The sequence below is a fragment of the Heterodontus francisci genome, chromosome 15, assembly GCF_036365525.1.
Source record: "Heterodontus francisci isolate sHetFra1 chromosome 15, sHetFra1.hap1, whole genome shotgun sequence".
In the NCBI taxonomy this organism is placed as follows: Eukaryota; Metazoa; Chordata; class Chondrichthyes; order Heterodontiformes; family Heterodontidae; genus Heterodontus; species Heterodontus francisci.
In genome coordinates, this window is record NC_090385.1 from 23,496,154 (window position 1) to 23,521,337 (window position 25,184).

Consider the following 25,184-nt stretch of genomic DNA (forward strand, 5'->3'; position numbering starts at 1 on the left):
GCCTTATTTACACTACATTTTATGTTCAAGATGCAAGATGAAGGTTCACAACGTACCAATGCAAAATGAACAGCATGATTTTGGAAGAGTTGGTCTTGCACTGTTAATGGCATCAATGCAAGACTACTGCATAACATACCATGTGACATTTAAAAAAACAACAGTAATTATACTTAGAGTGCATGCTAGAGATATTCTCCCTACCGTCCCCTTCACCCACCCACTCCAATAGACTTGCCACTTCGGCAAAATACTGGAGGGCTGGGGTGTCCGAAATTATATCCAAGTATAAGCGCACATATCATTGGATGCACAGGTCACTGCTCAGATTGTGTTAAAACGTACATGTCCATGACTAAGGAATGCAACCAACGGCCTTTAAGAAATGCAAAAAGGCAGTCCTACTTGATGCCTGCTTGCATCACTGCAAAAAAACAACATAGTATCAAGTCACTCAAAGTTCAAGAATCAGTTCAAGTTTTTTTTAAAAACTTCATTCTCGGGATATAGGCATTGCTGGCAAGGCTGGCATTTATTGCCCATCCCAAGTTGACTGAGACGGTGATGGTGGCCACCTTCTTTACAGCAGTTTGATACACAACAGGGTGGCTTACTAACATTGCAGATGCTGAAAATCTGAAATAAAAACAAGAAATGCTGGAAATACTGAGCAGGTCTGGCCGCATCTGTGGCGAGAGAAGCAGAGTTAATGTTTCAGGTCAGTGACCCTTCATCAGAACTGACAAATATTAGAAATGTGAAAGGTTTTAAGCAAGTAAAGCGGGGATGGGGCAAGAGATAACAAAAGAGGTGTTGATAGGACAAGGTCACAAAGAATAACTGACCAGAAGGTCATGGAACAAAGGCAAACGGTATATTAATGGTGTGGTGAAAGACAAAACATTAGTACAGAGAGGGTGTCAATTGACTGTAAAATAAACAGCCCTGGCTCCAAGCACAAACATTTAAAAAAAAAGTGGATAGGCACAGCAGAAACAAACTAACTAGTCCACTTCAGAAGGCAGTTAAGAGTCATCTACATAGGTGCGGAGTTAGAATCACACAATAGGTCAGATTGCATTTCCTAAAGGATGTCAAGAAACCAGTTGGGTTTTTACAGCAACCACACAGCTTTGTTGTCACTTTTACTGATAACAGCTTTTTATTTTCTGTTGCAACCGAGATGGGAGGAGTGAACTGTTTATTCTAATTCCACTTCTCCATGGGTCACAACATATATTTAATTTTTTTTCCCATTTACTGATCTGGTCAATCATAAACTCTATTTTTATCCCAAAATAAAACACACAAAACAGTGGCGCAGTGGTTAGCACCGCAGCCTCACAGCTCCAGGGACCCGGGTTCGATTCCGGGTACTGCCTGTGTGGAGTTTGCAAGTTCTCCCTGTGTCTGCGTGGGTTTTCTCCGGGTGCTCCGGTTTCCTCCCACAAGCCAAAAGACTTGCAGGTTGATAGGTAAATTGGCCATTATAAATTGTCACTAGTATAGGTAGGTGGTAGGGAAATATAGGGACAGGTGGGGATGTTTGGTAAGAATATGGGATTAGTGTAGGATTAGTATAAATGGGTGGTTGATGTTCGGCACAGACTCGGTGGGCCGAAGGGCCTGTTTCAGTGCTGTATCTCTAATCTAATCTAATCTAAAAACAGGTTTCTTAAACAACAAAAATCAGTTCATTATAAAAACATGTCTTAAGCAGTAATGAAGTAAAGCACAAACCCACAGGCAGAAATATTAAAGTTCCCTTTTTACCTTAGCCCCCTCACACTCACACCTAGAGGTGTGCAAAGGAAACCCGACGCGAGCCCGAATTCCGAACCTGGAAGTCTGACCCCACCCGACCCAAACCGGACACGTCATCGGGACCAGTTGGGGTCGAGTGGCAGGTCTTTACATCAGTACATGGGTAAAGGCCTGCTACCCGACTTGACCCCGACAGGATCCAATGGAATGTGTCGGGTTGGGCATCCGGGTCCAGCATTCAGACTTGGGTCAGGTTTCCTTTGCACACCTCTACATACATCGGTTAACCAGAAAAATAAAAGGGATTTTTTGTTTTTAGAGCTCCATTACAGACAAGAAAACCAGATAGGCTGAATACTTGCTCATTCTTGAAGAAAAGAGCAGATGAGATATGTTGAGTTCCAAAACTGGCGTTCAGTCTGGCCTCCAAGTACACGTAGATGGGTCACTGGGATCTTTTAGAATAGTTCTCTTCAGGTGGCGTGGCGAATTAATTTAGCGGGCTTTTCTTCAAAGACAGGAGACGAGATGAGTTGACACAGTGGACTTCTCAGGGGTTTTTTTTTTAAAAAAGAGAGGTGCTGGAAAGCTGAGATGGGTTGTGGTCTTCTCTCCTTCCCTTGGAAGGTCCCTTTTTATACAGTTCAACTCCAACTCAAAACAATTCAAAAGTGAAACCGACAACAGGAGGTCAACCTTCTGACCTCCATCAATCTTGACCTGTCACTTCTTTGTAAACAACCTCTCCAGGTGTCCAAATTTCTCTGTTGTTTATTAAGCTGTAAGTCAGGTGATTTCCCGGAAAGGCATGTTGTTGTTGCTGGAAGTCAGGTGGTTTCCTCACAAGGCTTCTCAGCGACGCTTTTAAAAAACATTTCCAAGGACTGATATCCAAAGTCAAGTGGCCTTTACATGACCCCCTTTGAAAACCCCAAAGTTTAACATTTCTTCAATCTTTCAAAAATGAATCCTCAAAAAATATATTTAACGAAACAGAGGCACTTTTGTAAGATTCCAGATTTTTTTCAAAAAACTAATTTCCTATGCTCAAACTACCATGGTAGGATTTCAATTTACATTTTCTGGATAAATAGCCAAACCTCTAGGTTACTAGTCCTGTAACATAATCCCTGCAGAACTGTACCCTGTAGCAACTACAGTAGAATGATACTTGTAAGTTCTTCCACGTTGCCTATAAGTAAACTAATTAGCTTTGATCATTGAAGGTAGCAGTAATCTCTTTGCTGAAATCCTTAAAAGCTAATTTGATGGGAAGGTTGAAACTTTTTTCAAGGACATCAATGTCATCCATTTTGGGACTAAGAAGCAATTCCTTTTTCATAGAGAAAATCAAGCAGCATGGCCTACAATTCTAATGAAAAGGACACATATGAAACAGTTTCTTTCAATGCTGATGGATTAAAGACCCTGCTGTGCATTTCCAGTTTTTATTTCAGCATGGTTTATTGTCAAGTAACAAGGTCATCGCGGTTATCATGACCTAGGACAGCGATTTTCAAAGTGTGGTCCACAGACCATGGTCCAAAATGCAAGTCACTGACACGCAACACCACGCCAAGGCCATAACGGGAGAACAGGCCAGAACCCTTATCCTCACCACTCGAGACGTCACACAACCAGACCGGCATGAGTCATCATAAAGGCAAGCAACAACAATGCAGTTTTAAGCAAGATTCATGTTACCGTTACAACATACAACAGTGAGATCAGATTTTCAACACTTGTGAAGCTGAAAACAAAGGAGGAACCAGCTGAACGTGGAGCCTGACATGAGACTGAAGCTCTCCAGCTTGGAACCAGACATCACCTCATTGTTGGCTCCTCTAAAGCAGCACCATTCTTCCTAATAATTCTGATGAGTTTTTTGTGGTGGCAAGCGAAAGATGGGTGGTCTGCGGGGTCTTTTGCCCAGCCTAAGTGGTCGGTGGACGAAAAAGTTTGAGAACCACTGCTCTGGGATTAACATCCCAATGTTCACTGTTCTACTGCTGGTAATCTGGTAATTTCTCATTGAATTGCAATTCAGAGCACAAATAATTTCTGAAAAGACTGAAGGTGCATTACACACTTCTCTCCACATTATGATCTATTTGTATGCATGCCTTAAACTACAATTCCAGGTTCCTGATATCCTGAATAAAGACTACCACTTTACCTGAATGGTTTAGCAATGAATAGGTGGCTAATAAACTGACTTTTGGTTGATAATACAGCTATTCATTTCCATTTAAGTACTATTGAGCTAGCTACAAGAATGGCCCCACAGCAGTTTGGCCACAGAACACAACTGAGAGATGCTCTGCACCTATGACAGGGCAAACAGGATCTGTGGAAGATCACACAGCTAGAAGTATTAGAAGTATTATTTATCTGTGCTGAAACAATTCGGTTATGCAACAAAATCGTGGGGAGGGGGCATAAAAAGAAATTTAATTTCAGAAAGACATGATGTATCAGAGCAAATTCAGGCAAAAAAGAATCACAGAAGTAGCTTTACAAATTCAGCAAAGGCACAGAATAATTTTGTTCAGTTACAAGACAGCAAATACATACAGCTTTTACATTCAGCTATGAATTCACTAAACTAGTAGTCTGATTAAATTATTGAATACTAGCTACTGTAGTACTATGAACCAAAATGATTCTGGTCAGTAGGAAAGTTGTGATGTTAAGCTGGTTAGTTGGCCTGTTCCTTTAGAGGCCACTGCTTAGGTATTCCTTGTGAGAAGAGATCTAAAAAAGCACAACCCATTTCTGTTTCTATTGGAAGCTTCACTAGTTTGGCAGTTGCTTAGCTTCAATGTTTGCCAGCTTTCTCTATGTCAGAAAACAGACCAGGAAATTCATGCCTAAAAAAACTGTCCAATGTAATTTGTTGGTATTCCACACAAAGGGACATTTACACTCTAGCAAGATATCAACAATGGGACAGTGAATTTTTTGCCCAGTTTATCACATGCAACTTTTGTTCACTGGATTTCATATTTTATATTCATAAAACAAAATCATGTTGAATGAACCTAGCTGAATTTTTTGAGGAGGTAACCAAGTGGAGCAGCGACGCCTGAAGCGAGTGGCCGACGACAGGGGCGGGGGGAAAAAAAAAAAAAAAGAGGGGCCTGTGCAGGTGCTTTGAAGCTGTGATTGGAGCGAGTGGCTGATGGGGATGAAGCGGTGAGGGGGAGCAAGTGGACGATGGGGGTGGTGGGGCTTGATGCAAGAACGTGTGGCTGAGGGAAGGCAGCAGCGAGGCCCGGAGTGAACGGCGAGCACACGGGCACAGGTGGCAGCGTCAGGGAAAAGAAGCGGAATGACATTCCAGTACACGATGATGTTTTCGCGTGCATGCGCAAATTTGACCTGGCAAGAACGTAGGCTGCGCATGTACAGCACTTACTGACAGCAAGAGACTGTTCTGCACATATGGGCAGTTGGGAGTGCTCTAATGACGTTGGGGCGCTGGATGCGTTGTCAGGAGTCACTTTGATAAGATCCTGAGGGGACTTGACTGAGTGGATGCTGCAAGGATGTTTCCCCTTATGGGAGAGACTAGAACTAGGGGTCTCCCATTTAAAACAGAGATGAGGAGAATTTTCTTTTCTCTGAGGGTTGTTAGTTTGTGGAATTCTCTTCCCCAGAGAGTAGTGGAGACAGGGTCATTGAATATTTGTAAGCCTGAGTTAAGATAGATTCTTCATTGACAAGGGAGTCAAAGGTTAAAGGGGGTAGACAGGCAAGTAGAGGTGAGACCACCATTAGATTAGCCATGATCTTAACAAATGGCAGAGTAGGCTTGAGGGGCCAAATGGCCTACTCCTACTCTTAATTCGTATATGAGGTCATCTACTTTGGACACAAGAAATGTAGATGAGTATTTTCTAAATAGTGCGAAGCCAAGAACTGTAGGAGCAGAGAGATTGAAGGGTTCATGCACAGGAATCAGTAAAAGCTAGTGGACAGATATAAAAATCATTTTATAAGGAAAACCAAATGCTGGTCTTTATCCCAAGTGTGGTAGAAATTACATTACAGTGATATAAAGCTTTGTGTTAGTTCTTTGGATGAATCTCAGGAAGGATATATATCTGCCTTGAAGATATAGCACAGATTCACCAGAATGATTCCAGGGCTCAAAAGATTAAATTAAGACCAAAGGTTACATTGGAATAGGGTTGTATTCCCTTGAGGATAAAATATTAAGGGATGATCTAATTGAGGTGTTTTATATAATTCAAGGATATGACTGGGTAGATGCACAGAAACTATTTCCTCTGGAGGGAGTGCCCAGAAAAAGGGGGCATAGCCTTAACATTACAGCTGGACCATACAGGAAGCACTTCTTCACACAAAGGATACTGAAAATCTGGAACTCTCCCAAAAGCTGTTGAGGCCAAGTCAATTGAAACTTTCAAAATTGAGATGGATGTATTTGTTAAGTAAGGGGTATTAAGGGATATTGAACCAAGGCAGGTAAATGGAGTCGAGATACAAATCAGCCAACATATAAATGAATGTTGGAACAGGCTAAGGGATTGAATAACCCTTTCCTGTTCCTAGAGACTATATCTTATATTTCTTTACAAAGTAGCAAACTTTGAGACTAGCCTCTCGGACCTGTTAATTAATACAAGAAAAATAATTCTGAAAGGCCAGAGATTTACATCTCTACTTATACAAAACAGTCTGTCAACTACTCATTCACATAAGCAAATTCTAATAATTAAAGAAAATGTTCTTTGGATTTGTCAGTGGTTAGTGGGGGAGGTAGAAGGGAACAGTTGATAGCTGCTTCAGGTTATTAAACCACATCCATTTATAGCAACTTTTGGGAAACACTGTACCTCTATTACAAGCATTTACAGTACTGTATAAGTGAAAGTTAAACATTTTCACAGAATTTACCAAGCCCATTCTTAATGCAAAGTGACTCCTGACAACACAGCAGCCCACCAATGTCATCAGAGCGCTGCAAGCTGCGCACATGCACAAACGGGCTCCTGCTCTCTGCATTTGTGCATGTCCTACTACTGCACCACCTAGTGGTTGCATTGTCAGCAAATAACATATGGAAATACAAAACTCTTTTTCTTGCAGCCACACTATTTTACGGGCAAGAAAGGATGTTTTTGTACTTACATTAAAATACATCGTATATAGGTACTGCTATACAAGATTTTCTCAGATCTCCAGTGGCATTTCTCAATGCGTTCTGGGCTATGGCAGCATAGATGCAGACAGTCCCAGGATATGGCAGCATTGTATTGAATGCCAAGATCCAGCTGCACAAAGTACAACTATGTTTCAAAGCATGGGGGAGCGAGATGTCTGCAGAGCAGTGAGAGGGTGCAGTAATATGAGTACCGGGGCAGAGAGAACCCAGACCCGGCAGGACTGAGGACGGCGGTTGGGTGGGACTCAGGCGTATGGGAGCAGGAGACCGTTCACACGTGCACTCACACAGAGGGAAGAAAGGACAGCTGCCATTTGGCTTTCTTGGAATTAAATTTTAAGCATCTTGATTATTGGTTGAGTGATCCTTAGCACTGAAAGCTGCCAGAAGCACTGCGCAAAGAACAGCTTGGCGCTGTGCAAACGACTACTGGCAACACCCATGCAGTCGTACTCAGCCGGCCTCTGACACTGGAAACATCAGAGGAATGTATGACATCATTGAGAGCTTTTGAGCCAATCAAGAAGATCGATCACACCCCCCCCCCCCCCCCTCCCCTCAAGTCTAAATCAGGAAAAACGATCACTGACCAACGCAAGCAATTGGACCGCTGGGTGGAGCACTACCTGGAACTGTACTCCAGGCAAAATATCACTGATACCGCCCTCAATGTAGCCCAGTCTCTGCCAGTCATGGACGAGCTGGACAAACAGCCAACAAAATCAGAGTTCAGTAACACCATCGATTCTCTAGCCAGCGGAAAAGCCCCTGGAAAGGACGGCATTACCCCTGAAATAATCAAGTGTGCCAAGCCTGCTATACGCTCAGCATTCCATGAACAGTCGCACAGTGGCGCAGTGGTTAGCACTGCAGCCTCACAGCTCCAGCAACCCGGGTTCAATTCTGGGTACTGCCTGTGTGGAGTTTGCAAGTTCTCCCTGTGACCGTGTGGGTTTTCGCCGGGTGCTCCGGTTTCCTCCCACAGCCAATGACTTGCAGGTTGATAGGTAAATTGGCCATTATAAATTGCCCCTAGTATAGGTAGGTGGTGGGGGAATATGGGGAAGGTGGGGATGTGGTAGGAATATGGGATTAGTGTAGGATTAGTATAAGTGATTGGTTGATGGTCGGCACAGACTGTGGGCCGAAGGGCCTGTTTCAGTGCTAAATAAAATAAACAAACAGCTTTGCCTGTGCTGGGATGAGTGAGCAATACCACAGGACATGCGCGATACCAATATATCACCCTCTGAAAGAACAAGGGTGACCGCGGTGACTGCAACAACCATCGTGGAATCTCCCTGCTCAGTACAGTGGGGAAAGCCTTCGCTCGTGTCGTTTTAAACAGACTCCAGAAGCTGGCTGAGTGTGTCTACCCTGAGGCACAGTGCGGCTTTAGAGTAGAGAGATCCACTATTAATATGCTGTGCGCTCCCTTCGCCAGCTACAGAAGAAATGTCACGAACAGATGCCCCTCTACGTTGCCTTTATAGGTCTCACTAAAGCCTCTGACCTCGTCAGTAGACATGGTCTCTTCAGACTACTAGCAAAGATCAGATGTCCACCAAAGTTACTAAGCATCATCATCTGACTCCTTTCCCATCCTGTGTATTGTGAAACAGGGCTGTGTTCTTGCAGGGATCTTCTCACTGCTGCTCTCTCGTACGTTTAAGCCTTCAGAAGGAATTTTCCTCCACACAAGATCAGATGGCAGGTTGTTCAACCTTGCCCGTCGTAGAGCAAAGACCAAAGTACGGAAAGTCCCCATCAGGGAACTCCTCGTTGCTGGCGATGCTGCATTAACATCCCACACGGAAGGAGTGTCTGCAGAAACTCATTGACAGGCTTGCGGCTGCCTGCAACCAATTTGGTCTAACCATCAGTTTCAAGAAAACGATGAGACAGGACGTCAGAAATGCTCCATCCATCAATATCGGTGACCATGCTCTGGAAGTGGTTCAAGAGTTCACCTGCCTAGGCTCAACTATCACCAGTAACCTGTCTCTCGATGCAGAAATCAACAAGTGTATGGGAAAGGCGTCTGCTGCTATGTCCAGACTGGCCAAGAGGGTGTGGGAAAATGGCACACTGACACGGAACACAAAAGTCCAAGTGTTTCAAGCCAGTGTCCTCAGTACCTTGCTCTATGGCAGCGAGGCCTGGAAAAACATATGCCAGCCAAGAGCGATGTCTCAACGCATTCCATCTTTGCTGTATCCAGAAAATCGTTAGCATCAGGTAGCAGGACCGTATCTCCAGTGCAGAATTCCTCGAGGCAGCCAACATCCTCAGCATGTATGCCCTACTGAGCTAGCAGCACTTGAGATGTCTTGGTCATGTGAGCCACATGGAAGATGGTAGGATCCCCAAGGACGTATTGTACAGCCAGCTCGTCAATGGCATCAGACTCACCTGCCGTCCATGTCTCCGCTTTAAAGAAGTTTGCAAATGCGACATGAAGTCTTGCGACATTGACCACAAGTCATGGGAGCCAGTTGCTAGCGATCGCCAGAGCTGGCAGACAGCCATAAGGGCGGGGCTGAACAGGAGGCGAGTCGAAGAGACTCAGCAGTTGGCAGGAAAAGTGACAGCAGTGTAAGGAGAGAGCCAACTGTGTAACAGCCCCAACAACCAACTTTACCTGCAGTGCCTGTGGAAGAGTCTGTCACTCTAGAATTGGCTTCTGTAGCCACTCCAGACACTGCTCCACAAACCACTGACCACCTCTAGGTGCTTACCCATTGTCTCTCGAGACAAGGAGGCCAAAAAGGAAAGGAAAAGAAAGAAGGATTTGCTTGGCTTTGTTCACGGCTAACCTTTCGTTCCAACAGGTTAATACAGGACTGGATCCCGATGAATAAATTTACATGTGACCCAATCAGCTAGACAATCATTGCTCGAGCTGAAATACATTTCTATAATCACACAATTATAGGTTTGTAGCATAAAAATCAATAACATTTGATAATTATAAAATGTGGCAAAACTATTGCAGAAATGTTCTAGAACATTTGCACCAATAGTGTTATATGGGATGTACCTAAAAAGAGTTTTACTATAGATATAAAAGCTGCATGTAATTTACATCTACAAAACCTTACTTTAAGTTTTTATTTTAAATCACACTTTTGTGTTACCATTTTGTATTATCAACTTCTATATCCACATTTATGAAGGGAACTGCCTATGTAGAGGTGCCACAATGTAACAACACCCTCTTACTGGCGTAGATGCTAGCTGCTAGGTTTTGCATTTCCCAGCTCCTCAGTCTATCCTGGAGAAAAAATCCTTTGCTCTAATCCATTTGACTTCTCTACTTCTAGAACTGCTGTAAATTTTGCTGATTATTTAAGAAAGCCTTATATAGAAACCATATACACAATATAAATTCAAAACTTTTTTGGAAAACAGGCTTTAAAAATGGGGATCAAATTAAGCCACCAAGTTATGATCCAATAAAGCCCTCCCCTCTAATCCCATTTTATCTGAAGCCTATACTTGGCCCAGACTTCCCATGGGCAATGACAAGGGAGATTAACCAGTTATAAGCAGTTTTTACAGCTGTCAGGTAAGTTGTTTTTTAAAAAAAAAAGTTAATTTAAGAAAAGTGAAATGTCAAAAAAATTACATTACAAAAATTTAGCCATCTAGTCTCATCATTGCTTTGCCCACTCCCCCCCAGGTTTTAGCCACCACTCCCTCCTCATTCATCTACTGCAATTCCAAGACTTTCTGGCGTCTCCAACACTGGACAACATTAGGCCAAGTTCTCAGTGCAGTGCCAGGAAACTGGCAGAAAAAGCAGGTGGCCCAATAGGGCAGGAGTAGCAGCAGGCTTTCAAAGGGAGTAGTAGTCAAGAGTTGAGAGGATGGGATGAAGGGAGAAGGATGCAGCAGACAGGTGGAAAGCAAAATAAGGAATGTAATCATAGGGAGGATAGCCTCCATTGTCCTCCATCCCCAACTCAGCACAGCATCAGTAGCTCATACTGCTGAATGGGTGGTGTTTTTGTCCACATAAACAGCCTGGTCTAATTCCACTCACCTATTGTACGTCATACCCCTTCAATGGTCCTCTTTATCGAGTAGGTATGTGATCACAAGAACACAAGAAAAATAGAAGTAGACTATATGGCCCATCGAGCCATATTCAATATGATCATGGCTGATCTTGGGCTTCAATTCCACTTTCCTGCCCACTCCCCATATCCCTTGATTCCCTGCGAGACCAAAAATCTGTCTATCCCAGCCTTAGATTTATTCAACGATGGAGCATCCACAACCCTCTGGGGTAGAGAATTCCAAAGATACACAATTTTTTTTTTTTTTTTTTTTTTGAGTGAAATAATTTCTCCTCATCTCAGTCCTGAATGATCGGCCCCTTATCCTGAGACTGTGCCCCCACTTTCTAGATTCTATATTAAAAGAATTTATGGACTAACTTTAACAAGGGTTTCTGGCAGAGAATCCTACACTCTAACCGCCTGCCATTTAAAAGATTATTTTCTCACACAGACCAATGGCTTTACAAAGATACAGCAAATATCACTAAAACAGCTAGTGCTAATGCAAGAACTCATGTTCACAGAAAACATAAAAGCTTTTGCAGCTGCAACCTAATATTTGGTATCATTCTAAAGAATCTGCACAGGACAAAAGCTATTAAACTTCATACAATGCTTCTCCTGCAAGTGGCATTCTCTTGCAGGCGAAACATTGAACTGTTCATGTCCCATTCCAAAGACTCGAGCACAAAAATCAAAGCTGACACTAGTGCAATACCGTCAGATATGTTGTCTTTCAGATGAAATGTGGTCTTTCAGATGAAATGTTAAACCAAGGCCCCTTCTGCTCACTCAGGCGGACATAAAAGATCCAGGGCATTATTTCAAAGAAGAACAGGGGAGTTATCCCTGGTGTCCTGGCCAATATTTATTTCTCAATCAACATCACTAAAACAGATTATCTGGTCATTATCACATTGCTGCACTTCAGAGCTTGCATTCTCCAAACTGGCTGCTTGATCCCTACATCTTATTCTTTGGCCTCCTTGTCTCGAGAAACAATGGGTAAGCGCCCAGAGGTGGTCAGATAAATTGGTTGTCGGGCTGTTACACAGTTGGCTCTCTCCTTGCACTCGTCTTTTTTCCTGCCAACTAAGTCTCTTCGACTCGCCACTCTTTAGCCCCGCCTTTACGGCTGTCCGCCAGCTCTGGCGATCACTGGCAACTGACTCCCACGACTTGTGGTCAATGTCACAGGACTTCATGTCGTGTTTGCAAACGTCTTTAAGGCGGAGAAATGGACGGCCGGTGGGTCTGATACCAGTGGCGAGCTCACTGTACAATGTGTCCTTGGGGATCCTGCCATCTTTCATGCGGCTCACATGGCCAAGCCATCTCAAGCGCCGCTGGCTCAGCAGGGTGTATATGCTGGGGATGTTGGCCGCCTCGAGGACTTCTGCGTTGGAGATATAATCCTGCCACCTGATGCCAAGGATTCTCCGGAGGCAGCGAAGATGGAATGACTTGAGACGTCGCTCTCGGCTGACATACGTTGTCCAGGCCTCGCTGCCGTAGAGCAAGGTACTGAGGACACAGGCTTGTAACACTTGGACTTTTGTGTTCCATATCAGTGCGCCATTTTCCCACACTCTCTTGGCCAGTCTGGACATAGCAGTGGAAGCCTTTTGCATGCGCTTGTTGATTTCTGTATCGAGGAGACAGGTTACTGGTGATGGTTGAGCCCAGGTAGGTGAATTCTTGAACCACTTCCAGAGTGTGGTCACCGATATTGATGGTTGGAGTATTTCTGACGTCCTGTCCCATGATGGTTGTTTTCTTGAGAATGATGGTTAGGCCAAATTGGTTGCAGGCAGCCGCAATCCTGTCGATGAGTCTCTGCAGACACTCTTCAGTGTGGGATGTTAATGCAGCATAGTCAGCAAAGAGGAATTCCCTGATGAGGACTTTCCATACTTCGGTCTTCGCTCGAAGACAGGCAAGGTTGAACAACCTGCCATCTGATCTTGTGTGGAGGAAAATTCCTTCTTCTGAAAACTTGAACGCATGTGAGAGCAGCAGTGAGAATATGACCCCAAACAGTGTAGGTGCGAGAACACAGCCCTGTTTCATGCCACTCACAATCCCTACATCACATCACAACAGTGATTACACTTCAAAAGTACTTCATAGGATCTCCCAAAGTGCTTTACAGCCAGAGGTCATAAAATGTGCTATATAAATGCAAGTCTTTCTTTCTTTACTATAGATGGGTCACAGTTGCTAAACTATAGCTTCAAGGACAAACACTTGGTTATGTGAAGTCTACAACTTAACACAATCACACACTAGTACAATTTCTCCAGATCTTCAACACACAAAATATATTGTATTTCAGTCTCTAACAACACAATCTTTAGTAAAACAGAGACAAGAAAAAAAAATACATGTGCGTTTGAAACAAGGTTCCAGTCTAATGGTACTCTTAATGTAGGCTGAGAGAGTGTTAATCTGAATAACTACAGGTCAGTTAGTTTAGCAATTGTGGTAGGGAAAATGGTGAAATACTTAAAGATAAAATTACTAAATACCTTGATGAGGAGAGAACAATTAGAAGCAACCAACACAGAATGCAGATCGGAAGATTGTGCTTAGCAAGCTGATAAGAGCTCTTTGAGGAAGGTGACAGATATGGTGGATGGAGAGAAAATGTAGTGGATGTCATAAGCGTGGACTTTCAGAAAACCTTTGAGAAGGTACACATAGAAGGCTAATTGAGAAGAATAAGTTATGAAATTAGGGGGAAGGTTGCAATTCAATTAAAAATGGGATTGAAGGAAGGAAACAGAGGGTAGGGTTAATGGAAGTTTCTCAAGAGTGGTTAGAAGTGGGTAGCAGTGTCCCACACAGATTCGATTAATCATATAAATCAATGATTTAGACATAGGGCTACAGGGAGTTCAGTCCAAATTTCGAGATGATACTGAAATAGTAGACATAGTAAATGATTGAAACTTCCTTGTAACTCTCATGGGGATAGTGAGAAGATGGGGTAAGGGGCAAAAACAAGACTACAACTACAGCTGGAACACTTTTGGGCTTCAAACTAGAGGAAGGACGTTATGGCAATCGAGAGGGTACAACAGAAATTTACAAGGATATTGCTTGGTTTGAGGACATAGAAATACCAAAAACATTTCATCTGTTATGTTAAAACAGATATATTAAGGGAAGACTTGATAGGAGTGTTTAAACTTATGAAGGGATGGGACAAGGTAGACAGCAACAGACTATTTCCAGGAAGGAAGGGATCGCAGCTGAAAGATTAAATGAAAAAAAATTAAAACATGGAACAAGGAGATTGTTGTAAAGACAAGTTTGAGAGACTGTGGAATGCATTACTGGAATCAATGTTTGAAGCAGAGAATAGGTCATCGTTTACTCATGTTAGAAAGGTGGTTGAAGGAAAGGGATATGGGATTCGGACCGCTGCTCAACTGGAGGATGAATACCAACACGGGCTGGTTGGACTATATGGCATGCTTTCAAGTTGTAATTTCTATGTAATTGTGATCGGCCTTCTCTAACCTCTCAGCGGACCTGCTATTGTGCAGTTCCCGACATCCATTTATGGCTGCCTGATTGTGAGATGTGCCACAGATGGATTTAATGTTGTTCACTTTTCCTCTCCACTGTTCTGTGACAGAAAGCAAGAAAATGTGATTAAGGCGGCTGACTTCTCTCACCATCAGAATTATTAGAACTAGCGAAAATGCTCCAATAATTCTAATATTTGGAATTGTCTCGCACTCCATTTTATAAAAATATGCTACTTAAAAGTGGACATTGAGACTATTGACTTGTAAATTTCAATTCTCCTGCTATGTTTGGTGATTACAAGGAACCCAACTTTGAAAAGCACAAGTCAGCAACAGGCTGCACAAAACCTCATCCTTGAAAGTGACCCAGGCCACAAAAAAAATTACCATATCTCAGAGCCACATTTTTGTCAATCCCACAGGTCTCTGTTGAGATCCCCACCTGCCAGTGAACGCAGTGAGCTGGAGTTCATTGCCCACGTTTGCTTAAAAATGTAATCGCACCACAAAGCAGTAATGAAAATTCTGTGCAGTAGGACAGTCACACTGGACGATCATGGAAAGCCTCCAGATTCCCGCCCACCACTTGCATCTGAGCCATATTCCCATACAAAACAAAAAGGCATTAAAAGTACGTACAGACAAACAGAGAGACAGAGACATAGGCTCTCCCTTAAAGTTAATGAAACCAAAAGTGTGCTATGAGCGGCAATCAGTTGATCGGCCTAAGAGTCTTGTATTATAGCCACAGAAATCAGACATGTACAAAGCATAGGTCTACATTAGAAAAGCAGTCTACAACGGACCTGAAATTAGAGGGTTTACAATCACCTACAGTTAGCCACAATTGCCTATTTAAACCACTTTCTCACTAGAGGACGTGATCAGGTTTTAAAAAGGTCACAACAGGTTAGCACCTAAACATCATAAAACCGAGACTATCTGCAAGCAATACCAAAGGTGATCTGGTAGTTTTATTTATTTGAGATGCCCAGACTACAGCACGCAGTTGATATGCAGCCTGCAAGTTCCAGCTATCCTGTCAGCAAAGCCCCAGTGACTCATTTGTGCTTATGGTTTATGCATCACTTTTTTTTTCTACTTTAACTTTCTGGGTCTGGAGGTTTGGAAAGATATTCTAAGCTGTGCCCTCCTATTGATGGATCATTCTTACATTCACCACTAAAGCAGAGCGGAGAAGACCACTCGGCATCACCAGACTTCAAAAGAGTTGAAAGAAAAACAAGCAGCACACATAATATAAAAGTAGCAAACTGAAGGAGTGTGTACATTGGGAAGAATCAGACTGTGAAAGAACACCACGATCAATACATCAACAAAGGAGAGCACACTGGGAAGTGAGCACCATCTTAATTTCAGGTAGGAATCATGAAAGACACTTCATATTGTTGATTTAAAAACATGTAGAATCATAGCAAGTTTAAGGCACAGAAAGAGGCCCATCGTGTCTGTGCCGGCCGAAAAACGATCCACCTATTCTAATTCCACCCTCCAGGATTTGGTCCGTAGCCCTTCAGCTTACTGCACTTGAAGTGCATATCCAAACTCCGACTGAATGAGTTGAGGGTCTCTGCCTCAACTACTCTTGTGAGTTCTAGACCATCACCACCCTCTGGGTGAAAAAGGTCTTCCTCATCTCCCCTCTAATTTTTCTACCAATCACTTTAAATCTATGCCCCCTCATCACAGACCTCTCTGCTAAAGGTGAATAGACCCTTCACCTCCACTCTATCCAGGCCCCTCACAATTTTGTACATTTCAATCAGATTTCCCCTCAGCCTTCTCTGTGCCAAGGAGAACACCAGCCTATCCAAACTTTCCTCGTTGCTGCATTTTTCCAGTCCCGGCAGCATCCTCATAAATCTCCTCTGTACCCTCTCTAGTGCATTACATCCTTTCTGTAATGAGGTGACCAGAACTGCACACAGTACTCAAGTTGTGGCCCTTGTGATACAGTTCCAGCATAACCTCCCTGCTCTGATATTCTATACCTTGGCTAATAAAGGAAAGGATTCCATATGCCTTCTTAACCACCTTATCAACCTGTCCTGCTACCTTCAGGGCTCTATGGACATTCACTCCAAGGTCCCTTACTTCCACTACAATTTAGTATTTTCCCATTAATTGTGTATTCCTTTGCCTTGTTTAACCTCCCCAAATGCATCATCTTACACTTCTCTAAGTTGAATTCCGTTTGCCAATTTTCTGTCCATCTGACCAGACCATCAAGATCATCCTGCAGCCTACAACTATCCTCCTCGCTATTTTTTTCAGGGTTAAAACTTAGGATCAGTGCAAAAAGAAACCACCCACCCAAATAACAGGTAATTTTGGAGGGAAGAAAACACAGTAAAAAACATTTTTAAAACTCACAGGACAAGCAACAGACTTTTTTAAAAAAAAAATCAAGTTAAGGACAATCCACACTATTAATAGTTCAGACACCAAAGTAAAATTGAAAAACCTATGTTTATTGTTGTGGCTTTAGCCAAATACACAGCGATGCTGGAATAATAAAATTGTTGGCAATTATACACAATGGAACAGTTGCAATCTTGTTTTTAGTAAGAATGTTCCTCAATGTGCGACTGGGTCAGCCTTTGATTGATGACCCCATTGTTTAGGGGACTATCAGTGTGGTAGGCTGTATTAGTACTCTGTCGTCCTTGCTCCATACCCAACGAGGAATGGAAGACTGATAGGTCCTGCAGTATAAAGATAATCACAACAGTACAGAGAGCCTGCACGAACCCACTTTGCATAGCCTTCCTTTCTTCTCTAAAAATGGGATTATGTGCACATCTGTGATGTCAGTATGGCACATTCTAAAACTAGATCAATAAAGATTTTCTCTTAAAGATTCATAAGTAATAGCATTGATTCTAAATCTGTATCAAAAAAAGTCATGTGTAAATTTTAGTATGATTGCCAAGAAATTCTGCTAGCAAAATAAAATACAAAACATTCAGTAACATGTTCATGTAGAGCATAAACAAGGTGTTCTAACGATTGAAAATTAATGTCCTAAATTGAAGTATTTCATGAATTTCAAATGGATTCCAGCCTCCTGTCCCAAACATTCAAGTGAACTTCAGTTCATCATAAGTTCTGCTCCCGTTGCCTATTCCGCACCAAGTCCTGCTTTGCCACGATCTTTCTGGCTGACCTACATTGGCGCTTGTCCCATAACACCTCCAATTTTAAGTTCTCATCCTTATGTTAAACTCTCTTCATAGCCTTACCCTTCCACCAACCCCAGCCCTATAAGCCTCCCAGCACTCTTTTCTATCTGTGCATCTGTACCTTCTTCCCCCATCCCTCCCTCAACTACCACTGGTAGGTGTACCTTCAGCCATCTAGGCCCCTGCTCAGGAATTCTCTGCACCCAGCTTTCCATCATCCTTTCCTCCTTTAAAGGCCTCCCTCACAACCTGCCTCTGAAAACTCTAGGTCATCCCCTCCCAATATCACATTCATTGGCTAAAAAATCCATTTTAGTCTGATTATGCCTCTGAAGAGACTTGGGATATTTTTTCAATGTTAAAGGCACTATACATAAGCACATTATTTATACACTGTTCACTGCGTGGTATGCAGTTGAGCAGTGAGACAAAAAGTTTGGACATCATGATCTATTAGGAAGAGGGAAGATTTACTTCCTTCTTTAAGTAATAATTTCTAACAAACAAGCAAATACTTCAGTGTGGTGGGTGGCAGTCTTAGTTTTTTTAATGCCATCTTATTTTTCAACCAGCATGCAGTTTGTCTCACTCAACAGCATCTATTATACAATACTGTTAGACCCAAGAATCTGAAATTAGGAAATTATTTACACATCCAGTTTTGGGGAGCTAGATTTGATTCGAAGTAGTGGAAAATAGGTTGATACAATAGTAACATTTTGTCCTCTAAACACGGTCTCTCAAATGGTTTGTATATAGAATCGTTATACGCATACTAAAGCCTTTAAAATAGTAACATTCACTGGCAAGAAGCAATATCACATCAAATCTTATTGGATTGGCTTGAATGGTTTGCCTCCTTTCTACAGATGCATGACTGAAGTGTCACCTATTCAACAGTTCCAGATGTGAGTACATCGAACACTAATACAACCGTTTCTATTAAAGTGCCCAAAAATAGATTGAAACACTTTCAAAGTGCTTAACCAGTAAACTGAAAAGATCACATAAACCATCTCCTTACAGTCTCAAACATCAAACACCATAAGCCTCTTCTTTCACTCAATGTACATAATGCTGCTTCAATAAGTTAATGAGAAATTGTTGTGCAACATTTACTCTTTTTATTTATCACTAAATCTACAGCTTATGACCTCTTCTTGTAGTTCTCAAGCTCATGGATCAATAAGCAACCAGATCATCAAGTCAGCTTTTCCAGCATGATCTAGACAACAATTAATTCAGCAGACATTAGATTTTTTTCCGGAAGTTAGTAAAATTATCAGCAATACTCCACAGTTATTCAAAAATCACATGAGAATATAGTCTTTTTTGATCATTTTAATGTTAATCTCAACTTTATGAAATCTGCAGTAGGATATGGGTACTTGGCAAAAGTTCAAGACAATTAATGTTAACTCTAATAAATGATTAAACTAACAGTGCAACACAATATTCCCCCATCCACATTTTCAGGAATATTGCTCTTGATCAATTTTTGTGGAACACAAACCTCTAACACACTATTTCTTCTTCCCATTCTGGGTTAAATGGTTTCTTTGCCTATTCATGAGAAAATTACAATCTACTTTAGGTGACTGCAACCTGTGAGAAAATGGCCAATTAGTTTGGGATAAATATGTTAAGTCAATTGTTTCTGTGCTCTTCTCCCTTCACACACAAAATTAACTGGCTGTAGACCACCCAAATTTATATTTTCTGACACTAGTTTCATAAACAGCCAACAAAATAACCAATTGTAGCATTTACATGCAAAAACAGTTATGTTTACCAGACTTCACAACAGTTGGCTCTAAAAGAACTCTTATTCCTCACTACTACACAGTGGTTCCAATAAGATTGGGAAACATGCAAACAATAATCAAGTGTACTCTCCCCAAGTAGATTTAAACCAAACTTCACAATTGGAAAACTGCACAGGGCTAACAATTAATAGTAGCTATGAAATCTACCTACTTCCAAGCTTCCAAAGGAATTCTCTATATATAACCACAATTAGATCACTAAAGCTTACTCTTGCAGATTCCAAAAAGGGCTGCTCAGTGTCCCAATTACCAGTTATGTGCAGTATATAAATGCACTAGTTATGCAAACCTGTATTTAAATCAGAGCAAATAATGCATTTACAATACAATTCACGCACTCTTGCAACAAATCGCAATAACAGTTTAAAACACCAGTTCCAGAAAAATTCGACAGCAAGGTGGTCAACGGTGGGAGGAAATAAGAGGTTAGAAAAGGAGAAAGTCAGAATTTAGTCTCCCCCCTCTTACCATTACCATCCCCCACCCCCCCCCCGTCAATATGGTAAGATAACAAATAAGGTTTAAAGTGAGAGTATGCATTTATTGTACTATACACAACTCCAGGATTATAAATCACCTATTTCACTTCATACAACTTGTCTAGTCACTACAAAATCCTCCATTTTGACGCCCAGTTAATATTTCATAGCCTCATACAACCTTGTACTTTGATCGCCTGAAATATGGAAAACAAAACAGAACAAACCTTCAGATGTAGAGGTATATTTCAGCCCATCTGATTTGGTAAAGTCTATGCTGGCATAGCCTCTAGAGTCTGTACTGCTGGCGATTTGGAGATGATTTGGAGTCAGCATACTTCCATTTGATTCACAACATCTGTGATCTTCCCTTAAGTCCAATGCAATATAGTTCAATCCATTCTGAAATCCTGCTGATGTATTTCTGCACATAGTACTCCTGTGCTCATCACTAACGCAGTCATTTGGCTTAAGCCAAACATTATCAAATGAAGCAGAGCTGTGTCTTTTACCACCATCAACAAAAAAGGGAGAAGAGGGTGCCACTGTAGGTGTAGAAGAGAATGTCTCTGAACTGTGTCTCCTTCTTCCCTGTGGGTCAGCACGGATCACCTTTGGACCATGATTGGCATCAGAGGAAGGTTTAGAAACAGGAAAGGTATTTATATTCGGATACTGATCGATAATGCACAACCTCTTCACAATGGCAGTAGGACTGGTCACCTCTACATTGTCTGGCTTTGGCGAAACAGGACAAGTGGCTGTTACTGCCAAATTGAATGTCATTTCAGTGTAATCATCCACCTCTGCAGATGTGCTGACACAAGTGGCACCAAGAGGAACACTGATGTAGGCATCATTTGGCTGGCTTCTAGTTACACTAGAACTTGGAGCAATGGTCATACTAGTCAAAGAATTTGAGGAAAGAATAGCAGACTTCGGTGATTGTACATCTAAATCTACACTCATGTAGTCTGACAATGGAGACCGTCTGTGTTCACTGCTGGAGCCAAGTGAAGATGGGGATCCTTCTGCTGATAGAGAGTATGGTGTATTACTAGTTTTCTCACTAAAAGCAATATTAATGTATTCTCCCGGACTTTTTGGCTCTGGTGGCAAACTATGCTCAAACAGTCTTGGTAAAGTATTTACTTCTGGCGTGCCTAGGGATAATCTTGTGGGTCTCTCGACTCTTCCTTTTTGTAGAACACGCTCATCTTGGTTTTGTGCCCTTGGAGAATGAGAAGCTTCATGAACTAAACCACTGTTACTAATACTGCCTGTAAACATTGATGCCCCTCCATATATCAACTTTCCTGGTGAACACATAGGAACATATTCATCATGCTCACAATGTTCCAGTGAAGGAGTTTTGAATGATCGAGGCAGTGAATAATAAGAACTGTAGGATTTAGGAGCATCAGGACTAGTGAGATTACAGAAGCAATCATTGGATAATTTCTGTGTATTTAGGTTTCGCTGGGACATGTCCATGTATTCACTGTTAGATAATTTTGCATTGTTGCTGCTCAATAGTTTAGAACCACACTCTGTAAACATGCTTCGCAATGGAGAACTGCTATCATTGGGGGACATCACCATGTATCCCCTCGAATCCAGTTGACTTGGTGGCAAAGAACCAATTTGTTTTGGAGCAGAAGTGCTTTTAAGATTCATTGGCATATAATCACGGTTTCTATTATGGCTAGCAGATGCAACACCAGGCATCATTGGCATATAACCATCATCTCTTGGTCTGCTTTGGTTAACCGAGGATCCAATCTCATCACTATAATCTTTATGATAAGGATTACAGGTCAACTTTGGTGATGCAGAACATGATAGCTGGCTATTAATACCCATACAGTTTGAATCAATATTAGACTCATCCAAAGATGAAGTTGTCTGTGTGGTTTTTTGATGCATTATTACAGCACCAGAGCTGGTTAGAGAATGGGTCCTCTTTCTGTACCCTTTCTCAGCAACCATGTAGTCATCTCTTGTTCTGCTTTCATGATTTACAGCAGTTATATGTTTGTCCATTGAAATATAATCACACAAGCAATTTTCTTCTTGAATTGGTGGGGTGTTACCAAGTGAATCTGGCGTATTACTCCGAACGCGGAAGTATCTAAAGTCCCCAGGACTAGACCCGTATTCATCAGAGGAAATAAATCCACCGTCACTTGGAGAACCACAAATAGATGAACTGGATGGGCGCGTAAGAGGATCAGATGCAGAACCATGCCCACTGCTGGAAGAAACACTTACAGGGCTTGTAGTAGACGGCAAGTATGTCACAGGCAGAGACACTGACCTACTATGGTTTGAGGGGCCAAAGGGTGGCTTTACATACCTACCACCCCCATCACCCCTGCTTAAGCCCATTCTTGCAGAATTTAAATGGATTAAACTCCCAGTAACAGACCCAAAGGGTCTGGTCATTGTACCTTCACCTTCACTGGATGTTCGAAAACGATATGCCTCACTCCTGGATGCAGAAGTACCAGTCATGCTCTCAGTCCGGGAACGCCTTTGCAATCCAGTCTGACTTGGTGGCAAATTACCAAGGTGTCTTCGAGTTAAAAATGATATGGGATTTGTCCCAGAAGACTGGCTTTTACTTCTCGGGCGAAACTCAGTAAAAGCTTTCAAAGCTCTCATTGTCTCTAAAATCGTTTCATGCATGTTTTGAGCTACCACTGAGTCATCTACCTGCATCCACAACTCACCAGGGCCAATAGAGGCAGAACGGCCAACCTCAATAAAGAAAAAGTTTTCAGAATGACCACACCTCCTGATGTTCATCAGCTGCAAATGCACAGAAGGCACGTCAGAATTGATTTTAACAAAATGAATCATCTTGCTGGAAAGACACAATCTGTACACCCCAGTCAGGTTCTTGGTTTGCCCCAACCCTTTGGGCTTCACATTAATCTGCCACACTTCTTTGAAAACGGTGCCAGGGGTAAAATTACCATAGTTCTCGACTTCGTCAGGCTCCAGCGCTATCTTCTTTCCTTCATTCATTAGTTCGCTTATAGCCAAGTACCAGCTTTCTTGTTCCTGGTCGTTCTCTGCCACCATGGCAAAGTACTCATCTTTTGTGTACAGGGCGACGAGGTACTTACTTTTGGCATCTGCTCTCCTGCTAACCGTAAAGCACTGATAAAGTAGAATGACCCTCTTGGGGGCGTTCGATCGGTTTCTCCATTTTTTTTCGCTGTCGTAGTACTCCAGCCTGGCCGGACCCAGGTGGCTCTGCCCCTTCAGGACGAAGAAACGTTTGTGGCCGTGTTTTTGCTTCCTCATGTAGCCGTATTTCTTCACATCCTCGTAACAGTCCATAGTTGTCGAGGTCGAGGTGGTGGCGGTCGCGGTTGTTGCCGCCGCCGCACGCGCCGCCGAGACCTCGCGCCCCGCGGGGGCAACCGTCTCGCGCTGCGTGGAACTAACACCCGGCTCGCGCGCGCCGCCGATGTTGTTGTTGTCGCTGGCGGCGGCGGTGGCCGGCGCCTCGCGCACATTGGAAGGCACCGTCTCGCGCTGTGCAGCATAAATTCCCCGCTCGAGCCGAGCCGTTGGCGTGTTGTTGACGAGGTTCTCGCGCTGTGCTAGGTCCGTCGCCGCGTGTCCACTTCTTACCGTTGACGCCGGTGCTGCTGGTGGTGGTGGTAATAGTGGCGGCGGCAGTGTTGTTGTGGTTGTTGTCACTGTCGTCGCCGTCCTCCTTGCTGCCGTCTCTCCGGCGCGTCTGTTGTTTTCATTGTCCCCTCTGTTGTAGTGCCGGTGTAGTAGTAACTGCTCCTGGTGGTAATAATTGGGCGAGCTCGCCATTGTACCGGGTGCTTTCCCCCCTCCTTCTGCTGATAGAAGGAAACCCCGCCACCTCTTAATTGCGCGGCTGTCGCTTTTACCTCAAGGTTTTGGCTCCGAAAACATCTCTGTGACTTCCCGTAAAAATAAACATCCGAATGGACCGATTTTTCCCCTCCCCCTTTCTCAGTCACGGTAAAAAAAAACAACCTGTGACGTACCCTAATGGAGTTAACCGTACTTGCTATTCTAACGTGGGTGGGTGGAGCCTGAGATTTACGGACAGGAGGATCAACCATTTAGAAACGTCCAAATCTCCAGGTGCGCTGTCAATTATACTCAAGTACCCAATCAAACACTGAAGGAGGCGGGATATTTTCGTTTATCGCGCGACTGCGCCAATGGCTTGACAGGAGGGTGGGATCTGTTAGTGTGTGTTTTTCCCTCTGTGCCAAGTTTGTTGCAACCGCAAAGCTTTGCTGAGGCGAGGTATTGTGTAAATCAGTTTCTGATTGTGCAATTTCACTTCTTATTAGGCAAGTGGTGGTGTTAAAGCTGCAATACGCTGAAAAAATTATTTCCTTAATTTATATTCATCCAGCACGCACCGATTTCTTACTACCGCCAAGAAGGTGAATAATGTAGTCAATGGTAGATCCAACTGTCAATTGGGAACATAATATATAGATTTGAAAGGAAATCCCATTAGCAAGATCTGCCTCAAAGTGTTAAGATGTAGATTCACGTAAGTTGCTATATATAATCTATTTTGGTTTAATTTTGTTCGATACAAGGTTTGAATGAATCGGACGACATACTATGTTAAGTCCTCACAAGAGTTGTAGTTGACAAACACGTTTTTTTCGGCGAAAGGGAATCCTTTGAGAAAACTGCATTTGCCAGAAAGCCGTGCAAGCGCAGGCGTGCTGATTACCCCACCCCCATCCGCATGCATGTGTTGTTTACACCAAAATTCGAGATGAATAAGCATTTGGTATCTGCAATGAAAAGGGATGTTGTTACCTCCATGCGCACTTCAATCTATTAGAAATCAGAAGGACGAATCCTCTCTACATTGTTAACCACAGCTTAGTGTATATTATTCCTATTCTGATATTTTTACCTGTTAGTGTTTAAACTACTAATGGGGGGAAAAGGTGGATGGAATGACTATCTTTATAGGGGCTGTTCAAACATTATTGATTCATTGATAACTTCAAATATGTCTTGTTCAGCTTTTGTTTTCAAGCTGTTGTTCCAGAGTTAAACTGCTTAAAAAAACAGGTTGATAAAATACAGTAAATC

General features: G+C 42.6%; 1 protein-coding gene across 1 annotated transcript in view; it reads right to left on the bottom strand.

Moving 5' to 3' along the window:
- Positions 1-24,084, bottom strand: part of LOC137377535 (insulin receptor substrate 2-A-like) — a 66,359-nt gene extending 42,275 nt beyond the window's left edge. The window contains exon 1 of the mRNA XM_068047231.1: positions 20,291-24,084. Within this exon, the coding sequence (XP_067903332.1) occupies positions 20,291-23,900 (3,610 nt within the window). The 5' untranslated portion in view covers positions 23,901-24,084. The remainder of the gene's footprint in view (positions 1-20,290) is intronic.
- Between the last annotated feature and the right edge of the window lie 1,100 nt (positions 24,085-25,184).